Genomic DNA, 26,697 nt, shown 5'->3' with positions numbered 1-26,697 from the left:
TAATTATATCCATGAAAATTAGAAATGATTATCTTTTGGCCCATTCTGAGAGCCCTAGAAGCCAAAAAAATCAGATTAGTGGCCCATATCCACCGTTTAAAACCTGTGGTCAGGAAAAAAACCTGAATATCTCATCAACCACTATCTTTTCTCCACGTCACGTAAAACACCGTTGCTTACTATACTTCTCACAACACTGGATTTTAACCTTCAGATAATCTTTCTTACAAACCGAACTCCGGCGTTATCAACGGTTGAGATATCTCTCTTACTTAGATCCAACGGTTGAAATTCGAAGTCGTTGTTCCCAGTAAACCTCGCGTTTCTCTGTAGTGAACCAAAAAAAAAAGAAAGAAGATTAGATTATTAAAACAACTGTGTTTCATTGTCTTCCTTTTGATTTCCTCAATTTCTAGGGTTCCAAAAAGATAATAGTAATGTCTACAATCGAATTGCTAACTTCAGGAATCCAAGATAGGTTTCGATTCTCAACTTGTTGTAGTACCAGTAGTTTACTGTATCTGCATGCTTCGAGCTTTTTCCGAGATCGGTCTTTAGGGTTTCGTCAGAATCCGTACCGATTTGTTTCCAATTCAATTCAGCTTCTTCCTCAATCAGTTTCAGGGTCGAGAAACCATGAAAGGTTCAATCTTTGGCAAGGGTTTCGGAGGAAGAAGAGCAGTAGTAGGACGATTGTGAATTGTCAAGAAGGTGATCAGAAAGCTAGCTCGAATGAGAGGAGAAGTGGGGAGGGAGAAGGGAAGAGGAATTCGAATTCGTCGAAGCAGAAAGGAGGAGGGAAGCAAGGTAAGAATGGGATGTGGTGGTCTAAAGGGAAGAAATGGCAGTGGGAACCGATCATTCAAGCACAGGAGATTGGGGTTTTGTTGTTACAATTGGGTATTGTTATGTTTGTGGTGAGATTGCTCAGGCCTGGGATCCCGTTACCTGGTTCGGAGCCTCGGACACAGACGACGTTTATGAGTGTGCCGTATAGTGATTTCTTGAGTAAGGTTAATAACAATGAGGTTCAGAAAGTGGAGGTGGATGGTGTTCATGTTTTGTTTAAGTTGAAAGATGATGGGAACTTGCAAGAGAGTGAAACTGGTGGTGGTAGTAAGATGTCTGAGTCGTCTGAGGCTGTGCTTAGAAGTGTGACTCCGACTAAAAGGGTTGTGTACTCCACCACTAGGCCGAGGGATATCAAGACACCGTATGAGAAAATGCTTGAGAATAATGTTGAATTCGGGTCGCCGGATAAGCGCTCTGGTGGCTTTTTCAACTCTGGATTGGTAAGAACATGGCATTGTAATTGTTTGTTGGCAACTTTTCAAAAAGCTTAAATTCTCTTTTCTTGTTTTTGTTGTTTCAGATAGTTCTGTTTTACATCGCAGTGCTGGCAGGGCTTCTCCACCGGTTCCCTGTTAGCTTTTCCCAGGTTTGCACATTCCTGATACTGTAATGTGGTTGTTTAAGTTAAGGCCATGTTCACTTCCCTTAAAAGCTATGAGGTATACACAGAGTACAACGGGACAGCTGAGGACACGCAAGTCTGGTGGTCCTGTTGGGGGAAAAGTTTCGACTGAAGGTGAAACAATCACTTTTGCAGATGTTGCTGGTGTTGATGAAGCAAAGGAAGAGCTAGAAGAGATTGTGGTAGGTTTATCTGTCCCTAAAGATGTTGCACTTTGCTGAAATGATTGTCAAATCTTTCTGTTACAGCTATTTTTTTTTTATAACCTTGTTAATTTCTCTTACAATTGGCTTAACTGTTGTAGGAATTTCTCAAGAATCCTGATAGGTATACCCGTTTAGGTGCTCGTCCCCCTCGTGGTGTCTTATTGGTGAGTTAAATAATGCAGTTTGACCATTTCCTAGGTAGAGTTTATATATGCACAATGTTTGGTTATTATCTTGATGGCTTTATTTCCGTATTTGGTAGGTCGGTCTTCCTGGAACAGGGAAAACCCTTCTTGCAAAAGCTGTTGCTGGGGAATCTGATGTCCCCTTCATAAGTTGCTCTGCAAGTGAGTTTGTAGAGTTGTATGTTGGCATGGGTGCTTCACGCGTAAGGGATCTTTTTGCACGAGCCAAGAAGGAAGCTCCGTCAATTATATTTATAGATGAGGTGTGTGAATAGGTGATCAGTGTTAAATTACTTCCTCTACTTTGTAACTGTGTAAATCTCAAAGAAAAACTTATCTGTTTTCTTTTACTTTTCAGATAGATGCTGTCGCAAAAAGTCGTGATGGTAAATTCAGAATGGTCAGCAATGATGAAAGGGAGCAAACGTTGAATCAGTTGCTCACTGTAAGTTTATAATCAAGTGGTTTTCCTGCCAAAGTTGCTTTATGATCTTTGCATTATCCATTTATGTGTCGGGAACTTTTTTACAGGAGATGGATGGTTTTGACAGTAGCTCTGCAGTAATTGTTCTTGGAGCTACCAATCGAGCTGATGTCTTAGACTCCGCCCTACGTCGGCCTGGGAGATTTGATCGTGTTGTTACTGTTAGTAGAATATTTTGCTTTACTTACTTATAATGATCATGCAGTGTAATATACTTTATCAACGCTTTCTGACACTTTTTTTTTCAGGTGGAAGCACCTGACAAAGTTGGAAGAGAATCCATTTTGAAAGTGCATGTTTCAAAGAAAGAGCTTCCTTTGGGGGATGATGTCAACCTAGCTAGTATTGCTTCAATGACAACCGGTTTCACTGGGTAAAAGTTTGTATTTTTATTCTTGACCTGACAGTTTCTTGCCTACTTTTTTACTCTATATCTAGTCAACTTTTATGTTTGGTTTTATAGGGCAGACCTTGCAAACCTGGTTAATGAGGCTGCTTTGCTAGCGGGAAGGAAGAGCAAGATGACGGTTGAAAAAATTGACTTCATTCAGGCTGTTGAGCGATCTATAGCGGTATTGTCCTATTCTTTCTGAGTCTATTGAACAGCGCATCAGAATAAGTTTCTTTACGTTGCAATCTTTCTTTCAGGGCATAGAGAAGAAAACCGCAAGGTTAAAAGGTAGTGAGAAAGCTGTGGTTGCAAGGCATGAAGCTGGACATGCTGTTGTTGGTACAGCTGTTGCAAGTCTTCTTCCTGGACAGTCTCGTGTTGAGGTAAAGCAATGAGAACCGCCTAATACGAATGTTTACATGTTTTAATAATGCTCTGCTAACCCGTGGTGTTGTTAGAAATTGAGCATATTACCAAGATCAGGAGGGGCATTGGGCTTTACATACATTCCTCCAACGCATGAAGACAGATATTTGCTTTTCATTGATGAGTTACATGGCCGCTTGGTAACACTTCTTGGAGGTCGTGCTGCTGAAGAGGTTGTTTACTCAGGGCGTATATCAACAGGTGCACTCGATGATATCAGGAGAGCAACCGACATGGCCTACAAGGCAGTAGCTGAATATGGTCTCAACCAGAAAATTGGACCCGTCTCTGTATCTACACTTTCTTCTGGTGGCATTGATGACTCTGGGGGTTCACCATGGGGAAGAGATCAGGTAACTTTATCCTTCATTAAGCTCCTAGTTCTAGTTAATCTTGTTCATAATGGAAAACAAAATTAACATGTCAGGCTTAATTCACAGGGGCATCTAGTTGATCTTGTTCAAAGAGAGGTGACAAATTTGTTGCAATCTGCGCTGGAAGTTGCGTTGACTGTTGTTCGTGCTAATCCAGATGTATTAGAAGGTCTTGGTGCTCAACTGGAAGGTAACACATGACACCACTGGATACTAATACTGTCTTTACTGAACATGGAACCAGTTTTGCAAAAAAACAAGAGCTTTTGTATCCTCATGTGAGACCAAGTAAAATAGGAGTTGGCATGATATTGTCACTGGAATCACTTGTTGATGGCCTTTAATCGTAATCTAGCTCTTCAACTAGTTGACTCTGTTTTGAAAACATGTGTACATGGTTTCAGATGAAGAGAAAGTAGAAGGTGAGGAGCTGCAGAAATGGTTAAATAGAGTCGTTCCCTCAGAGGAACTTTCTATGTTCATCAAAGGAAAACAAGCTGCTCTGCTTCCAGCAAAAACTAGCTCCAGTTAACATCTACAAAGCCTCTTGTATCTCTATCTCTCAGGTCAGGCCTGTGTAAGCATCTGATGATGACTCTGCCACACTTAAAAAGAATTAAAAAAGCTAGAAAGAATCTATCTACCTCTCTGGCGAGTCCTGGCCATCGATGACTTCGTATGTATAGAAAAGAAAAAGCTTTTTTTTTTTACTTGGTATGAAACAGAGCATGTGTTGTAATATTTGCTACCTTTTTTCTGCAAAGTTATTGGCAATTGTATTATTATTGTTGTTCCACTTGTATATATAGAGACCATTTATGTTAATATACAACTTCATATGGGAAAGACGAATCCATCGTGTCCAAAATTACTCAACCATGAATTTATGTATAAGATATAACATTTTGAAGCCTTTGTAAATATATATCATTATCAACTTAGAATTGGCAGCAGAGTACATAGATTACACAAAGTTTATCTCATTTCTTGGCAAAGAGGCCACCGAAGCCGTCGTTCTTCTTCTGTGTCACCGCCACCGAGTTCTTGCCGCCGGAAACGGTTTTTCGGCCAGAAACGGTGGTACCTTGTTTCTCTTCTACCTTCTGGATGAGAGGATCGGTCTCGTAAAACTGATCTTGCTTAGTTAAACTGCCGAGAACGAAGTCGATGATACTCTTCTCTTCTTTCGTGCTGGTGGTGGTTCCTTTGCCCCGCGTGGCGTATACTCTCACGGTGGCCGGAGCAAAGGACATTAGAATCAAAGAAGCCATTAATTCTTGTTGTCTTGTGCTCTGCGTGTCTTCTCTTCAGCCGTTGGATCGGTTTGACATGCGCTCTCCACAAGTGTCTTATCCTTTTTTTCCATTTTTTTCTATCACATGTGTATGTACTATGTATGCGTTGATTATGCTGATGAGATGATGTTGATTACGATTAGCATGGAGAAGAATAGATTGGTGGTATAATGATGAATGTGAAGGTGCCACGTGCCGTTTCAAGTTTCAACGAAGCAGGGCTTTGTTAAGAGGTGATGGATTTGTGTTGGTCTTACTCGTTGACCTTTGTTGTACGACGTAATTACTTAGTTTTTATTTACCATCGTAAAATATACTATTATTTAGATTTTGCAAGTTTCGAAAGAACGAAACTGGTTTACCTTTAGGATTGGGTGATCTGAAATTTTGACTAAAATATTTCATGGAAAAAAACCAAGTTATTGGTTAGTTTGTTTGCATTATAAGTTTTACAAAAATAAAAATTATTAGTTAGGAGGTGTCATTTCAAGTGCCTTTGTACAACATTGTGGACCCTAAAATATCCATTGAATTTAAGACCAAAACTCAGACTATGTTACTAACAATATGTATAACGCGACAAATAAAGATAATGAAAATTTGAATCCTATATATAGACCATATAGTACTATAACGCTCAGATTCAGCCACATATGATCTTTACCAATTTTGATTTTTTTTTTTTTTTTTTTTTTTTTTTTGCCATTGCGTTTCTTATTTAACATTGATTTTTTACTTTTATTTTATTTCCTTAACATTGATTATCACAAGTGCATAAGTACTCTAAACAAAAAAATGATATAATAATAATAAGAAGTGCGTAAGTGTTCGGCTCGAAGGAAACCCTGTTTCTTAGAATGGGCTAACTGCCATTGACCAAATCTTAATAGGTGGTTATTCTCGAAGAAAAGATCTCGTTGCTAGGATCATTTCATATTGATATTAGTAATCACCAGTTTCTACAGTATTTATCTTTAACTAAATTCCTACTATTGTTTAAAAGAATATACTTATTTCATTTTTGGTTATACATTGCTGAAATTCTGATCTAGAAGGTTTAGTTTGTCAATGCCATTAGAACCATTTTTATTTAACAGTAAGCCCATATCTAGTTAATGTTCACGAAATATTTTCGTTTGGTCTCAAGTTTTTTTTTTTAAATGTATAATGTGAAAATATTAATATTACAAGTTCGTATTAATTAATAGGAAAAAAAAATCATAACATATAATCGATGTTTTAAATGGGAAAAAAAAGTAGCCCTAACGAGAAAATTTATTTGCTTTCTTGTTCTATTATCCCAAATTATACACACAATAGTCTCATCTTATCGACCCAAATTTAATTTTCCCAACCACTTACTCCTAACTGTAACAAAATAAAACATTTCTTACTATGGCATTAAAACAATATATCTATGATTTCTAGATTATATATATACGCACATCCCTCTCCTTCACCATATGTGTCTCTCATCAATCTCTCCATACAACAAAGACAATATAAGCCGCATAAACCGGGAAAATGGAAGCTCTAAACTCTATCTTAACCGGCTACGCCGTGGCAGCGCTATCAGTCTACGCTCTTTGGTTCTACTTCCTGTCCCGGAGACTAACCGGTCCCAAAGTCTTACCGTTCGTAGGAAGCTTACCGTATCTAATCTCAAACCGGAGCCGAATCCACGATTGGATCGCTGATAATCTCCGAGCAACGGGTGGTACGTATCAAACATGCACCATGGTGATACCTTTCGTAGCCAAGACGCAAGGGTTTTACACCGTGACGTGTCACCCCAAAAACGTCGAGCATATCCTTAAGACACGGTTCGATAACTACCCTAAAGGTCCGATGTGGCGAGCAGCTTTCCACGACCTCTTAGGACAAGGGATCTTCAACAGCGACGGTGACACGTGGCTCATGCAACGTAAGACAGCAGCGCTTGAGTTCACTACTAGAACTCTTAGACAAGCCATGGCTCGGTGGGTTAACGGGACTATCAAGAACCGGTTATGGCTTATATTAGACAGGGCGGTCAAAAACAACAAACCGGTTGATCTTCAAGATTTGTTTCTGAGGTTGACTTTTGACAACATTTGTGGTCTGACTTTTGGGAAAGACCCGGAGACGCTCTCCTTGGATCTACCGGAGAATCCGTTCTCGGTCGCCTTTGACACCGCGACCGAGGCTACTTTAAAGAGGCTTCTCTACACCGGTTTCTTGTGGAGGATTCAGAAAGCGATGGGGATTGGATCGGAGGATAAGCTAAAGAAGAGTCTTGAAGTCGTTGAGACCTACATGAACGATGCAATTGATGCTAGGAAAAACTCTCCATCTGATGATCTTTTGTCGCGTTTCTTGAAGAAACGTGACGTCAACGGTAACGTTCTTCCGACTGATGTTCTTCAGCGTATCGCGCTCAACTTTGTTCTCGCCGGTCGTGACACATCTTCTGTGGCCTTGAGCTGGTTCTTCTGGCTCGTTATGAATAACCGGGAGGTGGAAAAGAAGATCGTTGATGAGTTATCGACGGTTTTGAAGGAGACACGTGGCGATGATCAAGAGAAGTGGACGGAGGAGCCGTTAGAGTTCGACGAGGCCGATAGGCTCGTTTACCTTAAGGCTGCTTTGGCTGAAACGCTGCGTTTATACCCTTCTGTGCCTCAGGTGAATATCTCTAATCGATCATTTAAATTTTTATTATTTCGTCTTTGGAAACAACATACGTAACGCTTATGGCCAGGAGAGATTTGCATAAAAGACCTAAACTTAAAATAAACATAATTACTTTTTAGGAAAATTTTGTATAAATATTGATTTATGCCTATATATATATATATATATATATATATATGACCTTATAAAGAAGTTTCTGATTTATGACTAGCTTGGATTTGACTAGTTACTTCCGTAATTTGTCCTTTTAAGCTGAGTATTACAGATTTCTTATTATTAGTCCCTCAGCTCTAGCTAGAATCAAATGACTGTTACAATCATTATTAACTTTTACTTAATTTGAGATATTTTTTACCAAAAAGAAAATGACAAAATTAACGCAAAATTACTCATCATTTATTTTGTAAGGTTTCTTGTCACTCCTCATAATTCATACTGTAATAATGAGTTATGTATAACGTATTAGTAACGTTTCAAATAAGCAGGATTTCAAGTACGTCATAGACGACGACGTTTTGCCGGACGGGACTTTCGTGCCAAGAGGCTCGACGGTGACCTACTCGATTTACTCGATAGGACGGATGAAAACGATTTGGGGCGAAGACTGTCTCGAGTTCCGTCCGGAACGGTGGCTCACAGCCGACGGTGAGCGGTTCGAGACTCCCAAAGATGGTTACAAGTTCGTAGCGTTCAACGCCGGACCAAGGACTTGCTTAGGGAAGGATTTAGCTTACCTTCAGATGAAGTCGGTGGCTTCAGCCGTTCTCCTCCGTTACCGGGTGTTTCCGGTCCCCTGTCACCGCGTCGAGCAAAAGATGTCGCTAACGCTTTTCATGAAAAACGGGTTACGTGTTTACTTGCAACCTCGTGGTGAGGTGGTTGCATGATTAAAATACTAATTAAGGGTATTATGGTAAATATGTTTATCATTTGAAGTTTATTAAACCTACTTTTCCTATGTTTTCTCCACCTACAAAAATACGTATTATGATATATATGCACTTTTTGTGCCTTTGTTTGTTAAGTTTGTTCAACTCTTTTTGAATAAAAAGGTTACTGGTTTAACTTGAGTACAAATATAATAGAATTAGTGGACGTAAATAAAGATAAATACTAATGTCGTAACGTAAGTGGAAATCAATTTCACACTAAATCTCTAAAATTTAAATTAGCCACTTAATTACTTGAACAACATAACGTAAGGTGAGAACAACCAAAAAAAAAAAAGGAATTATATCTATAATTCGAAGAAAAAAAAAGTTCTAGGTCATGAACCTTGATTTATTTTGATACGAAAAGCAGCTTGAAAGTTATGGTCTACAGAAAGTTCAGAGAAACTTAAAGGACAAAATTATTAAACAAAGGAAGAGAAGGATATAGATAGAACAATCATATAACGTAACGTCACATGATCATGGGGGTAGCTAGAACAATGGGAAGCAGATGTTGCTACCTTGAATATAACCAGAGAGCATCTCTATCAGATCCATCTCTCTTCTTTCACTTGAAGAGTTAGCTTGAGGCTCATGAAAACCGTTGTGGTCTCCATGCTCTACGGTGGTGGATGACGTGGAAGATGAGCAAGACGGAAAATGAGTGTCCAAGTAGGAGGACGTCATACCGTTCAACAAATAAGATAAGTACATATCAGACGCAAGGTGGGATGTACTTGCCGGAGCTGCGATCGTTGCCTCTTGATGATCAGTTCCAATGTTGTTGTACAAGTTTAGGTTAGGGCTCTTGATCATGATCCCAGATGATGAAGACTGAGTTACCTCATCCGAAGTTTGGCTCATACCTATATTCTCAAGAGATATCGGGTGGTTTGCAAAAATGTTTTGTAGGTAAACCAGCTCATCGTCATATGGATCGCCAGGGATGGACGATGCGGAATCACCATCAGAATAGGTCTGACGATCAAGATTAAGTGTAGAAATAACACTGATGGTGGTCTCATTGTTGTTCTTGTAAATGCCATTATTATCGATGCTTTTGATGTAGTCTTGGAGAATGCATGGCCTTTTAGCTGAGGGAGAGCCATCGCTATCATTGTTATCAGCTTTTGATTCGCGTTTGTGTTTGCGTTTTGAATTTTGACGTCGTTTGGTCGCATTCCAATGGTTCTTGATAGAGTTCTCAGTCCGTCCTGGTATGAGTTTAGCTATCTCTGCCCATTTGTTCCCGATTCTCATGTGCGAATCCACAAGAACTCTTTCTTCTTCTTCACTCCATCCATCTTTCTGAATTTATTTTTTTTTGGCAAAAAAAAAGAGATCGAGGGACTTATGTCAGAACCTAGATCTAGACGAAACTAAGTTATACGGAAAGAGATCTAGATATAAACCTTTATATCAGGACGGAGATGATTATGCCATCTCTCACGACATTGTTTGCCAGCTCTTCCCTCAAGTTTCTCCGATATCATCGCCCATTTCCTCTCCCCATGTTGCCTCACCAACCTTATCAACTTCCTATACATATAAAAGTTCGTAGTAACATACGCATATACTAAATCTTTTGACTATTGTATAGATGCATGCATGAATCAATCTACATAAACATTTATCGATCTATATGTACCTGTCTTCGTCCGGTGTCCATTGCCCTTTGATGAGGTTCGTGTACGGTTGTTTCTTCGTACTGTTTTGAGAATATCTGCCTGCACGTTTCATAGTCACCACTTCTCCAATAGGGCTTCTGTTACCGCCATTAAGGACCAAGTGTTTCTCCCTCGTCGGTCCAAACGTTGTGTTCTTTTTGTTATTGCTTCTAGTTTCAATCATCGACATTTTCGTCTTCACGATGGCTTGGTCTCTAGAACACTCTTGTTTCTTGGAACACAAGGCATCATTCTTTTGGCCGTACAAGAATCTATCCACGGCTGTCAACGGCGGTGCAGCTCCATGGACAAGGCGCCGGTCTTCCATGGAAAAAAAGAAGAAGAAGAAAAGATTAATTAGTAGAAAGGAGAGGAGAGCACAAATCAAAAGGAGAGAGTTTAGCTAGTAATAAGGAATATGAGAGAACTTAATGAGTTTCTATATAAAATCAAAAGAATGAATGACCTATTAAATTCCTCTTTTTTTTTTAAAAACCTTATAGCTATGGTATTTTTCACCCCCGTCCGAAGTTGAAAACAATGAGCAAGGAAGACTACAAAATCTGATAACTAGAAAATATTGATATTTGTTTATTGATTACTATAAGGATCTATACGTATTAGTCACTAAATTTTCAAATCGATAGTTTTCCAAAATCCTCTCCAGTTTCCTATTGTATTTTATATTATGTCATTATTAAGACAATATCTACGAACAACGTAAGAATATATATATAAGTCAATTATAGAATAATATACAATAATTAGGAAATAATACTTGTTTGGCAACAGTCTTCTTTATTTTCATTTTGCAATATATAACTAACACATTCACTAAAAAAACTTTTTTATATCTAATAGCAAATGCTAATACTCAAATAGTTTAGCTAATAGTATCTATGCATAGTATATGCCATTGCCAACTGGTGTGAAATGAGCTAAGGGAAAATGAAAAGACTATCACATCTTCGTGCAAATAGTTTGACGTTATGAATAAAGGGGCTTTAGGAACTCTTGAAATGAGAACTCTGCAAATTTGTAACGGGCACGAAGTGGTTAATGGAGAGAACCCAATGGTTATTTATTCGCTGCCAAATAAAAACATGGTTACTTACTATGCAGCAAATTAATTAATTTAAGTTGACAACAAATCTACCATTATTTCGAAGGATAAATTTAGGAGGAGACTAAGCCCATACACAGAGCCGGCCCAAGACACAATCTTCAGCTTGCGGCCGCAAATAATATAGGTCTGAAATCGGCCCAGTTTTACAGATAGTTAGTTTGGCCTATTGATATAAACAGTGGAAGAGAGTATATGATATCATGTGTTCGAATCTCAATAACTAATTTTTTTTGTCTCTTCATTTAATATATATTTTTTAACATGCCTAAAAATGTTTTTGGGCTTGTGGCTTTATAATTATTTGAAAATACAGAACAAATATATATATATATATATATATATATATATATATTCGAATAATTAATTGATAACGTACTCTGAAAGTAGTATGTCCTTTCTATATACACTTTTATCAGTGTCGTTCAATATATAATTAAGTGAATAACAATATTTTTTTTTTTTCACAAAATACAATTTTATTTCATCTTAACAAGAGTCAATACAAATGGATTGCCGAAGCCATTCCGGTAAAGTAACATAATCATAGTAGAAAATATTGTCTTTACAGCCATATTTTGCTAAATTGTGAGCAGCAATATTACATTCTCTTTTTGAAAACAGGAAAGATGTTGAAGCAAATTTTAATACCCAAAATTGGATATCATTGAGAAATTTTGTTAAGGATCTGTTAACTTGGACACCATTTAAAAGCTTGATGAGATTCTCGCAGTCCCCTTCAAATATAACATTTGTGTAGCCTCTGATCCATGAATGATGTAATCCAACAAGAAAAGCTTTAGTCTCAGCTTCGAGGGGGAATCGGTATGATCAAGTACAGTAGAGCCCTAGCAGAGAGGTAAACCGAAGTTGTTGCGAATTATCCACCCTCCTGTAGCTTGCGATGTGTTCCTATCAAAAGCTGCATCAATATTACATTTAACCATTGAGATTGGTGGCGCTGCCCATTTTTGAACCTGTTGATAAGATTTTTGGATGTTTAAACGATGTTCTTTAACATCAATCCATTCTTTTGTTTCAGCCTGAGCCTGTAAGACCGTTTTTGTTACACTTTCCCTGTATTTGTTGAAGATTGTGTTGTTTCTAGCCTTCCAAATCCTCCATAGTAACCATAATGGTAGTAGGGCCGTCTGACGAGGGATATCTTGCCGTGTTTAAAAGTCAATTATGTGTAAGAGATTTTCTTCTGTATCATATGATAAGCAATTAACATTGAGAGCCGGAGTATTAGAAAGACGCCAAGCCGAACTAGCAAAAAGACATGTAAACAGAGCATGTTTATGGTTTCATTATGTAGTCTGCATCTGGAACATGTTGGATCTATATTCATGCCTCTAGAACGAAGCCTTGTGGTTGTAGGTAAGGCTAGGAAGATGGTACGCCAGATGAAATGTTTGATTTTTGGCATTAGATTTAAACACCATAGTTTATTTTTGAGTTCGACAGAGCCATGTGGGATGGAATGAGGAAGGAGATCAGAGGGGTCATGTGTGAGCAGCCAATAGCCGGATCTTACTATATAGTCACCAGAAAAAGTATAGTTCCAGATTAAACGATCATGATTATCTTTCTTGGATAAGTAAGTGTTTTTGATGAAGTCACGGTCCTCTGGTACAATCAAAGAGTCAAGTTTGTTTATGTTCCACGAACGGTTGTTTTCTTGATTATTGATCAACTTCTGTAGTAAGAAAGATCCTTCTGGTTGTATGGTGTTTATTGGCTGGGGCGGATGAGTGTTTACAATGTTATCCATTCCTGCACGAATGAGTTTTCCATCACCAACAATGAAACATGACCCTTTTTTATGAGAGATATACCTGTTAGAAGAGATGACCACCCATAGGATTGGCATCGTTTTGGAGTTGCATCTAGTAAGGAACCATCAGGGTAATATCTAGCCTTCATCACTCAAGCAAAAAGGGAATCCGGAAATTGAATAAGGCGCCATGCCTGTTTTGCTAAAAGAGCATCGTTAAATTTTTCTAAATCCCGGAAGCCAAGACCTCCTTCTCTCTTTGACTTTTGAAGTTTCTTCCAAGATATCCATGGAATCTTGCGATGCTTAGAACTCCTTTCCCACCAAAAGTTCATTAACAAAGATTCAAGTTCAGATGTGACTCATTTTGGCAATTTGAAGCAGGACATAGCGTAAACCGGCATGGAGACAGCCACAGATTTCAACAGTACTTCTTTACCAGCAGGAGAGAGTTTCGTAGAAGTCCAGTGTGAGGTTCTTTTCTTAACTCGGTCGATTATATTTTCAAACATCTCATTCTTTTTTCGCCCAAATTGCTCAGGTAAACCAAGATATTTACCTCCTCCTCCCTGATTTGGGATCTTTAAAATGGTCTTTAGTCTTTCTTGAGTGGAGCCAAAAACATTTGAACCAAAGGTGATCATTGATTTATCTGTATTGATTTTTTGGCCTGAATAATGTTCATAAACATCAAAAACGTCTCGTAGGGCTTGACAATTCTTTCTATTCGCTTGACAGAAGAAGAGAGAGTCATCTGCGAACTGTAAGTGAGTGATACGGGGAACGCCGTTACCAATCTTCACACCCTTTATGTCTCCATCCTTAACATATGATGTTATGAGATGGCTTAAGATGTCTGAGCAGAGGATAAAAAGATATGGGGAAAGGGGGTCACCTTGACGGATTCCCCTTTCAGGTTGAATGAATCCCTGAGGTGAGCCATTTATTAGGAATGAATAGGTGGTAGATCGAACAGAAGACATGATCCAACTAATCCATCAATCACAGAAGCCAAAGAGTTTGAGAGTAGTTTCTAGGAAGTTCCATTCTACTCTGTCGTATGCTTTGCTAACATCAGTTTTCACAGCCATGTAGGTTTGGGACACACGTTTTCGAGAGTTCAGAGCATGCATGACTTCATTTGCTATCATTACATTATCTTGGATGATTCTACCCGGAATAAAAGCAGCTTGTGAATCAGATACAATACTATCAAGATGTGTTTTGAGGCATTTTACAAGGCATTTAGAGATAATCTTGTATAAGACATTGCAGAGAGCAATCGGTCTATAGTCTGAGAGAAATTCGGGATTGTCTATCTTCGGAATCATACATATGTTAGTGTAATTAATGCCTTTTGTCATGGTGGAAGTCTTGAAAAAATCTTGTACTTCCTTAACCACATCGTGTCCAACGATGGACCAACATCGTTTGTAAAAACGTGCAGTAAGTCCGTCTGGTCTTGGAGCTCGGTCATCCCCTATCAAACACACGACTTCATAAATCTCCTTTTCAGAAAAGTCTCTAGTTAGAGCAGAATTTATTTCATCTGTGACTGTTGCTTCAAAATCTGCAAAATCTTTTGAAATTACCGAATGTCCACTACTGGTGAACAGTCTGGTGAAAAAAATCTTGTGCATGATTCCCAATATCCTTATCACTGTGAATAAGTTGTCCTTGTTCAGTATAGATGGAATTTATTATGTTCTTAGAGGATCTAGTCTTTGCACATGCATGAAAGTAACTGGTGTTTTGGTCTCCATCTTCACTGAAATTATTTCTGCTTTTTTGTTTCGAGTGTCGTTCCTCATCAGAGTATGCCTTTGTGAGAGCACTCTGAATTTCGGGTACTCGCTGTCTCTCCGTTTGCAAGTTGCTTTCCATTGCAGAGTTCAGCTGCGAATGAAGTGCCTTGATCCTTGTTTCTGCATTAAGCTGCGACTTATGTTTCAGAGTAGCCATACTCCTTCGACAGTTAGAAATCTGTGATGTAATTGTAGTTGGTGAAGAAGAGTTCGCCTTGTGCCACCCCTCGCGAACAGTGTCGAAAAAGTTTGGAAGCTCACATAAGCGTTTGTCAAAGAAAAACCGTCTGTTGCGTGTTTCTTGCCTCACATTTAGTTGCAGAGATAATGGTCTATGATCTGAACCACAAAAGTCCATGAATTCAACAAACACATTTGGAAAGGTTCCAACTCCCATGCTATTTATCATGCACCGATCTATGCAACTTCGAACTGTGTGTGTATAACTTTCTCCAACCCATGTAAATTTATCTCCTCTTGAGTTAATATCATCCAAGTCACATTGTGATATCATGTGTCTAAAATTTCGAAAGGACCAATCATCTCTCAAAGGACCACCTCTTTTTTCTTGATTTGATCTGATTTCATTGAAATCCCCAATGAGGATCCAAGGTTCTATACGGTGAGAGGATAATTGTTCAAGGTGGTCCCATAAGATATAACGTTCACTTTGTCTTGGATGACCATAAACAAAAGATAAGTAGAAATTATTGTTCTTATAGGTTGCAGCAACATCAATGAGTCTCTCATCCTTTGAAATCAGGGATAAGGACACATTGTTGTTCCACATAAGAGCTAAGCCACCACTCCTTCCAGCGGGGGGCTGAGTTATAATGTTAGAAAATCCTAAATCATCCTTTAGTTTACAAACCACATCACACTTATTTAGAGTTTCAATAAGAAATAAAACATCACACTTAGCTAATATACATATTCACTTTATAGTAGCAGATGTCAGCGACGAACAGAGGTCCTGACAGTTCCAGGACACCATTCTCATGGAGGTTGTGGGGGTACCGGGCCCCCCGCGCCTCCGGTGAATCCATTTGTGGCAGAACACGAACCAACATAGTTGTCTCTCTTTGCTTGTTTCCGGAGATGGCTCAGGACCGCCATTTCCTCAGCAGCATCAGCGTTGTTAAAGGCTGTTTCAAATCTGACTCGCTTACGTTTGAGAAAGATGAATTCTGGAATAGCATTGTCAGTGTTTTCCTCAAGAAGATCCTCTTGTGCATGGGTGATGGCCAGTTATCTCACATATTTGGCATGGAGATAACGCAACCTCTCTGCTGTTAACTCTATGTCCTCAAAAACACTAGGCACATCAGAGGAGACAGTGGTGGTAGGAGTCTTGTCACGAAATTGGAGACCCGGGATAGACATCGGAGCGTGTATAGAAGTTGTGCCATCAGTGTCATCCATGTTGTTATCCCCATCATGATGATCATCACCATCACTCTTGATATATCATGGTTTTTAGGTGTTTTTGGCCATGATATAAGTCTTATTTATATAGTCTTTTTGGTATTTTTAGAGTCTTTTGAGTCTTTATAGGATTTAACATAGATGAGAGCATAATAGAGCTAAATAGGAAGATTTTGGAGCTTAATCAAGCATTGAGGCTGAAGTTACGAAGTTGGGAGACCAGTTCAAGAGAAGGCATCGGTCGATGCTTCATATGTGTCGATCGATGCTGGGCCAAAGAAGAAATCGGAAGTTTTCCCACAAGTTTTGAAGATTTACAGAACTGCCCCAAAATCTTCCATATTTGCATCATTAGTCCCTGGACGTTTTTAGGAATATATATAGGATTTTTATGGTCATTGTTTAGACCTAAGCTTTATTTTTTCCCTGCAACTTTTGAGAGAAGACCCTGAGAGATTTTAGAGAGTTTTTGGAGAGAAGAATCAAGACTTCTTCCAGAGAAGATTCAGAACTCCTTTTCTACTTCTTTTAATCTCTTAATGCTATTTATTCAGAATATGATTTGTGTTTCATTGATTATGTCTGAGTAGAACTGCTTGTTAGGTTTAGGGTTTCTCACTAGGGATTTCATGGATTGTTAGATTAATTAATTGTTTGGATTCATTATCTTTCTTGTTCTTGACCATATGTTGTTATTAATGCTAGATCTTTGATTAGTCATCTGGATTTAGATCTTAGGATTATTGATTGATATGAGAATATAATTGATTTTCCTGACAAAAACCTTTGGTGAGCAAAATACCTATTTGCAAAGAGATTTGATTTAGGGATTTTGTGAACTTATTTAAACTTGATTTTATTGCTGGTTTTTAACTTGAATTTCGCAAAGAGATTTGAATTTTTGGGTTTTAAAACTTAGATAATATTTGCAGTGAGAACTGATTTATTTTATAATTGTGTTTAGAGTTCAAGAACGATGCTTAATTATTGAATCCTGCTTGCTTAATTAATTAATTTGTTTTTCCATGATTTCCTGAGAATTTCCCTAGGCCTAGCGTTTAATCCATATGAATTTACAACTCTTTATTTTCTGTTTTTGCATTGCTTTTAAATTAATATTTTGGTTTAGCATAATTAAAAGATTATTAAATATATTGTGTGAATCTAGAGTCTTTGTGGATACGATCCCTAAGTACTACAATTGATCTCTTAATTTGAGAGAGTATCTCTAGGGTAAGTTTGAGCATATCAACTCTCATCATCAGATACGTTGTGATCACCATCATCAAAACTCATAGGACATTCTTTGACATCATGTTTCAGCGATCCACACTTATTACAGAAATTGTGAAGTCTCTCAAAATGAAACTTGACAATGGTATTCTCTCCGGGCATAAACTGAACATTTTTCTGGAAACGGAGAGGGTTGTCTATATTCTAATCTATCCTAACCCTTACAGAACCAACTTGGTTAACATTTTCATCATAATCCACTTCAGTTACATAGCCTAGACTATTATCAACCCTTCTAGTCATGACGTTAGTTAAGTAAAGAATTGGAATACCTTGGATTTGGATCCAAAAGGGTATGATCTTCAAATCTTCTTCAGCAATGTTGGGGTACCATCAATGAGTTGTCACCATCCAGTCGTTGAAAGACCATGGACCCCGACGGAGAACCAAGTTCATCGTTTCCTCAGACTGGAATCGAAATTGGACCCTTCCACCATCGATTATTCTTCCTACACACTCCTCTGTGAATCCCCAAACCCTTGGCATCTGGCGGATTAGCGCCCTCAAATTCTGCTTACGGGGATTGACTGGAGTGACCACCAGTGAAAAACGGTTTATCGCAGCCGCTCGTGAAACGAATCCGGTGGGAGAGTAATCGGGCCATCATCAATGCCCAAATCAAGATCCTGGACTGATTTTCTTACATAATCGCTCATTGTTTGGAAAGTAATGGGTGGATGGTAACGAGAAAGGGGATTAGAAGAGAAAAATCGAGGGAAAAGGAGGAATTTATACTGAAGGATCCATGGCGGTTTTAAGAAACGGTTATCACCCGCAGAAATGGGAGAAAATAAACTGTCAGATTTATCCAACAGAAATAAACCGCCAACTGAAAAGGAAACAGGATTGATAGGTTTATCGGTGGAAAGCAGACTCCAAATTGGAGAAAAACACCGGCGATGCCAGACATTTACACAGTGGCGAGAATCGCCAATCGAGTCGCCCTCAGAGGGAGACGCCATGGAGGAATACTCTTTTTTAAGTGAATAACTATCTTTTGGCTGAGATGTCAACAAAAAAATAACACTAATATTCTGCTCAATTTTGTGCTTCCTTAATCTGGTTTACCTGGGACTTTATACAAACTAGGATTGAACCCGCGGTACACCGCAAGACAAAAATTTATTTTATTTGTGTTTTAAATATATTTTAATAATTTTTTAAATTATTAAAATGTTAGTCGAACCGATATAAATAAAATGTTTGTTTTTTCTTTGTCATGTTTGTATATTTTGTAGTTCATATAATAAATATGGATATCATTTATAATTTAATTAATTCCAAACTATGGTTATAAATATATAATATATGCATGAAAATTTTAAATAAATAGTTTTAGTATTAGTTTAATAGTTTAAATCCGTCATATGTTATAGACCCGTCCCGCAACGGATTGCATTTAAAGATCTTAACTTGCAGACAATCATCCTACAGTAGTATTTACAAAATAGTTTTTTGATTAAAATATTTAAACTTGCCGTCACATCCGTAACGCTTTTTGGTTTAATTGATAGGCTTAAATATGGGTATTAATTAATATGCGATACATCGCAGTATAACACTTTTGGTATAAAACAGAAAGTATTATATCAATGTTATACTATATTATTAAAACTAAAATTGATCATATATTTTCAGAAATGATAACTAATTAAATTTATTAATTATGTAAAATCTTAGTGCTATTTGCAAAACGAACAAAATCTTCTTTAAATTATAAGAAGATTTATGTAAAACTCTAACCCGTTCCGACCTACAATATTATTAAATTATGTAAACTGTTTTGAACCGACAATCAATAGTTTTACAGATTAATCCAAGTATTATAAAATATAACATCATCATTCTAAACAAAAAAATATTTTGCTAACCCGTTTATATCTTATGATATTTAATATATAACTAATAATATATTGTATAGTATGCTGGTTTGAGTATATTTTGATTACCCACAGGTCACGAGTTCGATTCCTAACTAACATTTTATTCTTTATTTTCGTTGTCCTAATTAGAAATAATAAAATTACCCTCATCTTCTTTTTTCAGAAATCGAACCTCCATTTTTATCAGTTTTTTTTTGGACAAACTTAGAATCAGTTCTTCTTCTTTTCTCTATTTTCTATACATCATATGCTAGATCCAATAAGTACATATTTATTTCTATGTTAGCAACGAAGAAGTGATTTTTTTTTGAGATTGTGATTTTTAATTTACATGAACAACAGATCATAACCGAAAGACAATTCAAGTTTGCTTGATTCGTTTAAAGCTACACAGATCCTCTTTTTTTTTTACTGATAGAAGAAGCAATTACCAAAAGAAACAATCGAAATGATTATCAAAGAAAAAAAATCTGGAGATGAACGAAAAAAACAATTAATGACCCAGTCCGATCCTTCGATAAATGGATTGAATTTTTTAATTAAGTTTTTAATTTCAATTTTAATTAATCATCTCCTTAATGCTTAATTGAGTAGCAATTGCTGTAATATTAGCCGGGATTTTTGACATTCTTAATTTTGTACTTCTTTTTAATAGTATTATAATGTATTAAGACTAGTCCAGATTAATATACACCAAAAATAAGAAATTGGATTAAAAAAAAAATAACTTTATTACCAATCATCTTATAAGCCCATCGAGCAAAAAGTCAGTAATATTCAAAAAAAAAATTGCAAACGCGCACTAAAAATAAATATTTCAATTACGCATGTTAATTATGGTCAAATTTCGTGGGTTGGTTCAATCCTACCCTGAAAAACATTGTATTTGAGCTTAAAATATATTTTTTTGAAACACATGGGCTTAAAATATATATGTTCAGAAAAAATCAAGTCTTTCAAGTCAGCCCCGATGGATTATAAAGTTTTTTGGACTTAATCCGATCGGACTTAGGCCAACCCGAAAAATCTTTAAACAAATATATTTATACTTATTTGTTAACATTTTTGTTTGATTCCAAGATTTGATTAATGATTTATTATAAATAAAGTTTAAAACTCTAATCCTAATTTTCATATTTACTTAATAACTTTACTTAATACTTTTAAAATTTTTATTTGTGATACTTTATATGAATTATATATTGTTTTATTTAGTTAAAGTATAAAATTTTTATTTAGTTTTAAACTTCTTTTTTAAAATTAAATTGGCTTTAGTGAATATAGATGAATTATTTAAATTTTGATTGATTTGTTTTATATTGCACTTTTAAACATTATTTTTTAAAATTTATAAATTTGAATTTTTGATCTGTAAAATAAGTTCGAAAAACCTGAAAAATCTTTAAGCCATGGGATCTCTATTATTTCTCACTGGGCTTTAGAGGGAAAAAGGTAAATTTAAACTCGTACTATTTCGAAAGTGTAAATTCCTACCTAAATAACAGATACGTGTGTTTTTCAACCTAAACTTTTACATAATTCAAATTTCTTACCTAGACTTCGAATCATTACCCATATTCATACATTGACTCATACAACGTTAGTCAACCGTTAAATGTTTTGATCAATTTGTCACTTAAGTGATGATGTGTCAAGGTCGTTGGGCTCAGAACCTTAAAACGACGTCGTTTGCAGTAAAAGGTTAAAACAACGTGTTTTGAATTGAGGGAAAGATCTTAATTGCAAACGACGTTGTTCGTAATGAAAAGTTAAAACGACGTGTTTTGAATTGGGGGGAAAGATCTTAATTGAAAACAACGTCGTTTTAAGGTTTCAAGCCCAATAACCTTGATATATCATCGCTTACGTGTCAAATTGATCAAAACATTTAACGGTTGACTAATGCTGTTTGAGTCAATATAAGAATATGGGTAACGATTCAAAATCTAGGTAGTAAATTTAAAGTATGTAAGGGTTTAGGTAGAAAAACACACGAATCTGTTGTCTGGAGAGAAATTTACACTTTTGAAATAGTACAGGTTGAAATTTACCCTGGGCTTTAGACGTGTTCAATAACTCTATCATCCTGCAATAACTCTCTCTATATATATATACTTATTTTTTAATAACTCTATAGTATTAAATTAGACGTGTTAATGAAATACACCAAATTAGGAAAAAAATTATCTGAATACTGAAGTCGTAAGAATCCCATAGTAAGCACCCATGTGACTATAATAACCTTTTCAATTAGGAAAGAAAATTATTTGATTCAGTCGTAAAAATCCCATAGCAAGCACCCATGTGACTATAATAAACCTTTTTAATAATGTCAATATGATTGAATTAGAATCATAATTATGTTATGTTTTCTTCTTCGGTTCATCGTTCGTAGGTGTTACCTTTCAGTAATTTCAATAAAATAATGTGTTCATAATTATGTTTTGATCTTCTTAGTCACCTTTTATTGTCAATGTAGTAATCTTACGTTCTCAAATCACCTTTGCTCTTATAAATGTCGCCTTACGAATAATATAATTCGACATACAATTTTTGTTTTTCATAATACAGATAGTAACAACTTCTTTCTGAGCCTCTAAAATTAAATGTCTAATTACAAAAGTACAATGATGTATCATTAACCCAAGCTAGAACGACCATAAACATAACAAATGGCAAGCAATGGATGCCAGCAGATTCGTGTAATTGCAAAAGTATACAAGGTGTAGCTAGCATTAATTCAACTTGAACAGTAAATTAACCTCCATAATAAGTTAAAAGTTATGACTTAATGAAGGTTGAAAATTTTGTTGACAATAAACTGTGAGATAAATGTGATCTCTCTGTTGTGTAATTCACATCATCTTGCGTGATGATTTGATTCTTTATGTGTTATAATTTATATTAATCTATATTTCTTTGTAGCATGTTATAAGTAAAAATCACATATACAAAATTAATAAATGTAGCGTATACTATTTTCAAAATATAAGGGTACAGATGTTAATAACATGTCATTTTAAAAAACATGGCTTGAACTTTGAGCTAATTTTGAGCTGTATTATTAACATATATAAGATAATGATTAATTAGTGAATATTATATATATATATATATATAATTTTTTATGGTAGTTCTTAGTATCTCTTTGTGGCTATATTTCTTAGCTACCAATAAATATCACATTTCTGTACAAAATTAATAAATATAGCAAGCATACTGTTTGAAAATAAATTATGAGCTGGATTTTCCCTCACATTTTCCTTCATTCTCATATATATATTTCTCTTTTAATTATTATGAAAATGGTGCCTTCTTTTTGTTGTTGTTGTTGTCTTGTAGTTAGTTAATAGGTAGCGTATGTGATTAATATTACCAAATTAAACTTACGACGGTAACATCTTCCCTAAATTAAACAAATTTTTGTTTGTTGCAATTTTTAGTATCATTAATTGATTGAAAACAACTTTCAAATGCTTCAAGTCCGTTGTTTTTCACAGCATCAAGTATAAGGATTTGTCTTGGTAAACTATATAGTTACATTTTTGATATCTTCAGAAATTAGCAGAGTCTACAGTTGGTTTTCCACTTCCTTAATTTACTTTCTACTTATATGGTGGTTGTTGGTTACAATTTTGGTTGAAAATTTAATGCATTTCCATGAGTAAACTACGAACAAAGTTTTAACTATTGAAAGTGTTTAGATTTGTTGTAATTTGGTGAAAAGTTGTGTGTTTTACTTGTAATTTTATACCATACTTTTTTATATATATATATATTTAATCTATCAGCTACGTTTTATACAAATTTGTTTCTTTATAATACGACTAGTATGATTGTAAAATCGATGAGGTTACTACTAATTTTATACTCTTTAATTTGAACAAAGACCATGTACAAGAAATTAGTGCAGTAATACTCTTTAATTTGAACAAAAAGTATAGGTAAAAGCTGTTCTTTATTTCCTTTTTTTTTACTGAGTAAAAGTAACTTTTACATAACTTTTAATAGTATCTTTTAATTTCAGATAACTTTTGTAATTACTCCACACAAACGCAGTTGATGCCGGGGCAACCGTGCGGGAGTAGATCAGGGTGAAGGCAGACGAACCCACAATCGTCCTCCGTACACGGCTCCGACGGAACCACCCACTTCGTTCCGGCTTGTACTTTCTTCTCCTCAAAACCTTTCTTCTTCTCATAACCAGTTTTGGTACCTGTGGGAATCAATGAAAGATTGTGTCAAAGTCGAGTGGATTAAAGATTCAAAAAACAAAAAAAAAAAACGAGTCACGAGTGGATTAAAGATGATCAATTAGCATGAAGATGAGAGAGTTCCAATTACCAGTGGCAGATGCAATAAGCGTGATGATGATGACAAGTTTTGCAAACTGAGAGAGTTTCATTTTTAGAGATTTTTCTTTTTGTTCTTTCTTTTTAGAAGTTAGAGTAAATAGGATGATACCACACTACCACTATTTATAATAGAAAAGATGTACCGTCGGTAAAGTCTATAGGCAAAAGCTGTTCTTTTTTTTTTACTGAGTAAAAGTTTGACAAAAAGCATGCTACAGACTTAATTTTGTTCTCTACTTTTATCTTACCCAAAATTTAATGCAATACGTCAACCCAAAAAATAAAGATGACTAAAAATATATTTACTATTTCCATATTAACAAACTGTCCATTTTATTATTTGTTTTAATGCTCGCAAACGTCCAACTTAACATTTAGAATTATTATTAGTTTCTAAAAAGTCAACCAAACAGAAGAGAAGAAACAAAAATATTAAAGTCCAATTTATCTTTAATATTCGGTTTTAACAGTAAAATTTTGATTTTTTTAGGGTTGTTTATTATCGAATCTACGCTTGGGGCTTGCTTAGGTATAGTTGGCGGATGGGCTGTTCTAATTAAAATTGTATGGGCTTCTGTAGTCCCTAATTACAAAAATCCCAGTTGGGATTTCTAAAGGAGGCGAGAGTTAATATTCTGGTGCGGACATTGGAATCCATACATCATGGACTCGCACCACGCCGGCCACTGCCAGTAACGATGAGAAAGATTCGATCGAATTTATCACCGTCATCTTTTTCATTAACTTTGCAATTTCAGAGTTTGGAGATTTTGATTTGTATAATTGTATTATAGAGCTTGACATGCATGATCGTTATCATGAGAATGATATCATGACCATTTTTAATTGATAAAGGCCCTTGTGGGCTTTAAGGCCCAGATAACTTGTTCTTTAGACATTATCAAACTGTATATATAGAAAATATAATAGGTGCATCATTTTAAAAGTTAGGTTGGGGGTGTGTGTAGACTGTAGTGGTGGTTGTTGATAAATATATAGAATACTAGCACTTGGTCCGCGCTACGCGCGGAAGTTAGATTAAGGTGTATTCATCTTTGCGTCTATTTTTGTAGTTGATTTGGTTGCTTATGTTGTTTTGCTGGATATTTTTGAAAAAATAGGTTTTGCAGTAAATATAATTTAGGACGCTGTTTATTTTTCAAAAATTGGGATCATCTTGTTAAGTTTTTTAATATTTTTTAAAATTGTGGATTAGAGTTTTAATTATTTTCATATGTATTTAGTAAACTGTGGGAGTAGCTTTTGTCAATGTTTTAGTGTTTGGAGTGAAAAACGTTGTGGATTTTATTAAGAAAAGTAAATAAAATCAATAACTTACATTTATGTTTTTTTGGCTATTTTTCTGTGTCTCAGCCGTTGGACCAATCTCTCTGTAAGGCTTATAATGTGTTGGTCTATTGGATCACTAGTGGTATGTTATTAAGTTGGAAATGGATTTGTTCTCTTTCAAAATTCATGTTCTCATGAACGTATAGCAGAGGAGCAATGTTTGCGATCTAGAAGACAATATGAGTATTGAACCTATTACTTTGATGCTCGTAATCGTTTTTTCAGTCATCCCTTTCATTGATCTATATTTTTTTTTTTTTTTGCATATTTGGGTGATTTCCTGCTTGCTTCGCATCTGTAAGGGATATTTGGTTATCCGCCGCTGATTTTGTTAAACGTAAGTGTTAACTGGTATACAAATTTGTTTATATGAAAATGTGTTGCCTCCCTTTGATTTCCTAATTAAGTTGTGAGTTGTTTTTGTGTTCTTAGTTGTAATTTTTTTTCGGTTGTCCTCTGAGTGATTTTTGGATTCGATGTAAGTTGTGTTCTGGGAAAAATTAATTTCCGTGTTTATGTTAATATTATTTTATACAGTTCGGGTTGTTTTTTGTTGGCTCGGTTTTTATTTTCATATAATTTAGTGCTACGGTTATGTGATTGTGGCACTAAATCTCTTTAGTTTGCTACGGTTATCATTTTCAACAATTTTTTTTTTGATTGTTGGTTTCGTTTAAAAGAAAAAGATACTAATGATTGTTTTTTATTTATGTTTTGTTGTCTACGTTATCTGATTGTGGCACATAATAACCTAAAAGCATGTTGTTTTTGACCAAAACAAAAGCATAACCTGAACCCCCAATCAGCAACACTAGTGTCACAAAAAAGAAAAGAGGACGACCTAGCCTGAATAAACAAAACAGTAGAAGCCCTTTGAGCCTAAGAGGAGCCAAATCCAGTAAAAGGAATAAGACTATGATCGAGAACTCACCTAAAAGAAGAGCAACCTCGACTGGGACCGATCAACAGAGAACTAGTGAAGCCACCACCAGGAACAGGAATCATTCACACCCAATTGCTGGAAACGATGTGGGACCTTCTCATCCCACTGAGCAGCCTCCTATCACTCTGATCCCACCGAGTGTAAGGAATAAGAGGGATTTTCACAATCCCCCACCACCTCTTTCTTAAAACTTATCAGCTGGAACTGTTGTGGGTTGGGGAATCCCACAACAGTCCGGCGCCCGAAGGAGATGCATCGACAAACATCTCTAGACATCTTATTCCTCATGGAAATAAAAAACCAAGATGAAAGTGTGCTAAAGACGATAGCAGACCTTGATTTCACAAAGAGCAAACTAATCTCACCTCATAGTCCTGGTGGAGGAGGACTAGCTCTTCTCTGGGGATCAAACATTGAGCTCCTTATCCTTGCGGACTGCCAGAATTTCATTGACACAAAGATAACAGCAGAGGGTAAAACTTTCTTTGTCACCTTCGTGTATGGTGAACCTGATAAAGCAAAAAGAAAACAAGTATGGGATCAAATCTCAACTTTTGGGCAGAGCAGGTCTGAACCTTGGCTCCTAATTGGCGATCTCAATGACATAATCGATGCAACTGAAAAATCAGGAGGCCC

At 36.1% G+C, this 26,697-nt stretch overlaps 3 protein-coding genes and 1 long non-coding RNA gene across 4 annotated transcripts; 2 read left to right on the top strand and 2 right to left on the bottom strand.

Moving 5' to 3' along the window:
• Positions 1 to 128: 128 nt before the first annotated feature.
• LOC104726465 (ATP-dependent zinc metalloprotease FTSH 9, chloroplastic) lies at positions 129 to 4,386 on the top strand. Its single transcript, XM_010445335.3, has 13 exons — positions 129 to 1,292; positions 1,373 to 1,438; positions 1,522 to 1,656; positions 1,779 to 1,844; positions 1,943 to 2,128; positions 2,224 to 2,310; positions 2,397 to 2,510; positions 2,598 to 2,722; positions 2,813 to 2,921; positions 2,998 to 3,123; positions 3,199 to 3,519; positions 3,607 to 3,730; positions 3,945 to 4,386. Exons 1-13 carry the CDS (start codon positions 438 to 440, stop codon positions 4,070 to 4,072), a joined length of 2,442 nt encoding a protein of 813 aa, XP_010443637.1. The 5' UTR covers positions 129 to 437; the 3' UTR covers positions 4,073 to 4,386.
• Positions 4,387 to 6,263: 1,877 nt separating this feature from the next.
• On the top strand, positions 6,264 to 8,573 carry LOC104726463 (cytochrome P450 86A1). Its single transcript, XM_010445334.3, has 2 exons — positions 6,264 to 7,499; positions 7,994 to 8,573. Exons 1-2 carry the CDS (start codon positions 6,360 to 6,362, stop codon positions 8,393 to 8,395), a joined length of 1,542 nt encoding a protein of 513 aa, XP_010443636.1. The 5' UTR covers positions 6,264 to 6,359; the 3' UTR covers positions 8,396 to 8,573.
• Positions 8,574 to 8,932: 359 nt separating this feature from the next.
• LOC104726462 (transcription factor MYB119) lies at positions 8,933 to 17,339 on the bottom strand. Its single transcript, XM_087471673.1, has 4 exons — positions 17,318 to 17,339; positions 10,089 to 10,428; positions 9,853 to 9,979; positions 8,933 to 9,748 (listed from the first exon to the last, which is right to left on the bottom strand). The coding sequence occupies exons 1-4, from the start codon at positions 17,337 to 17,339 to the stop codon at positions 8,933 to 8,935; spliced, it is 1,305 nt and encodes a 434-aa protein (XP_087327799.1).
• A 6,015-nt stretch (positions 17,340 to 23,354) lies between these two features.
• Positions 23,355 to 23,867, bottom strand: LOC147935525 (uncharacterized). Its single transcript, XR_015571894.1, has 2 exons — positions 23,758 to 23,867; positions 23,355 to 23,629 (listed from the first exon to the last, which is right to left on the bottom strand). It is a non-coding gene; the product is annotated as an uncharacterized LOC147935525 (long non-coding RNA).
• Between the last annotated feature and the right edge of the window lie 2,830 nt (positions 23,868 to 26,697).

The sequence above is a fragment of the Camelina sativa genome, chromosome 11 (assembly GCF_030686135.1).
Source record: "Camelina sativa cultivar CO46 ecotype springtype chromosome 11, ASM3068613v1".
In the NCBI taxonomy this organism is placed as follows: Eukaryota; Viridiplantae; Streptophyta; class Magnoliopsida; order Brassicales; family Brassicaceae; genus Camelina; species Camelina sativa.
Note: the sequence above shows the minus strand (reverse complement) of the source record. Positions and strands in the feature narration are given on the sequence as shown.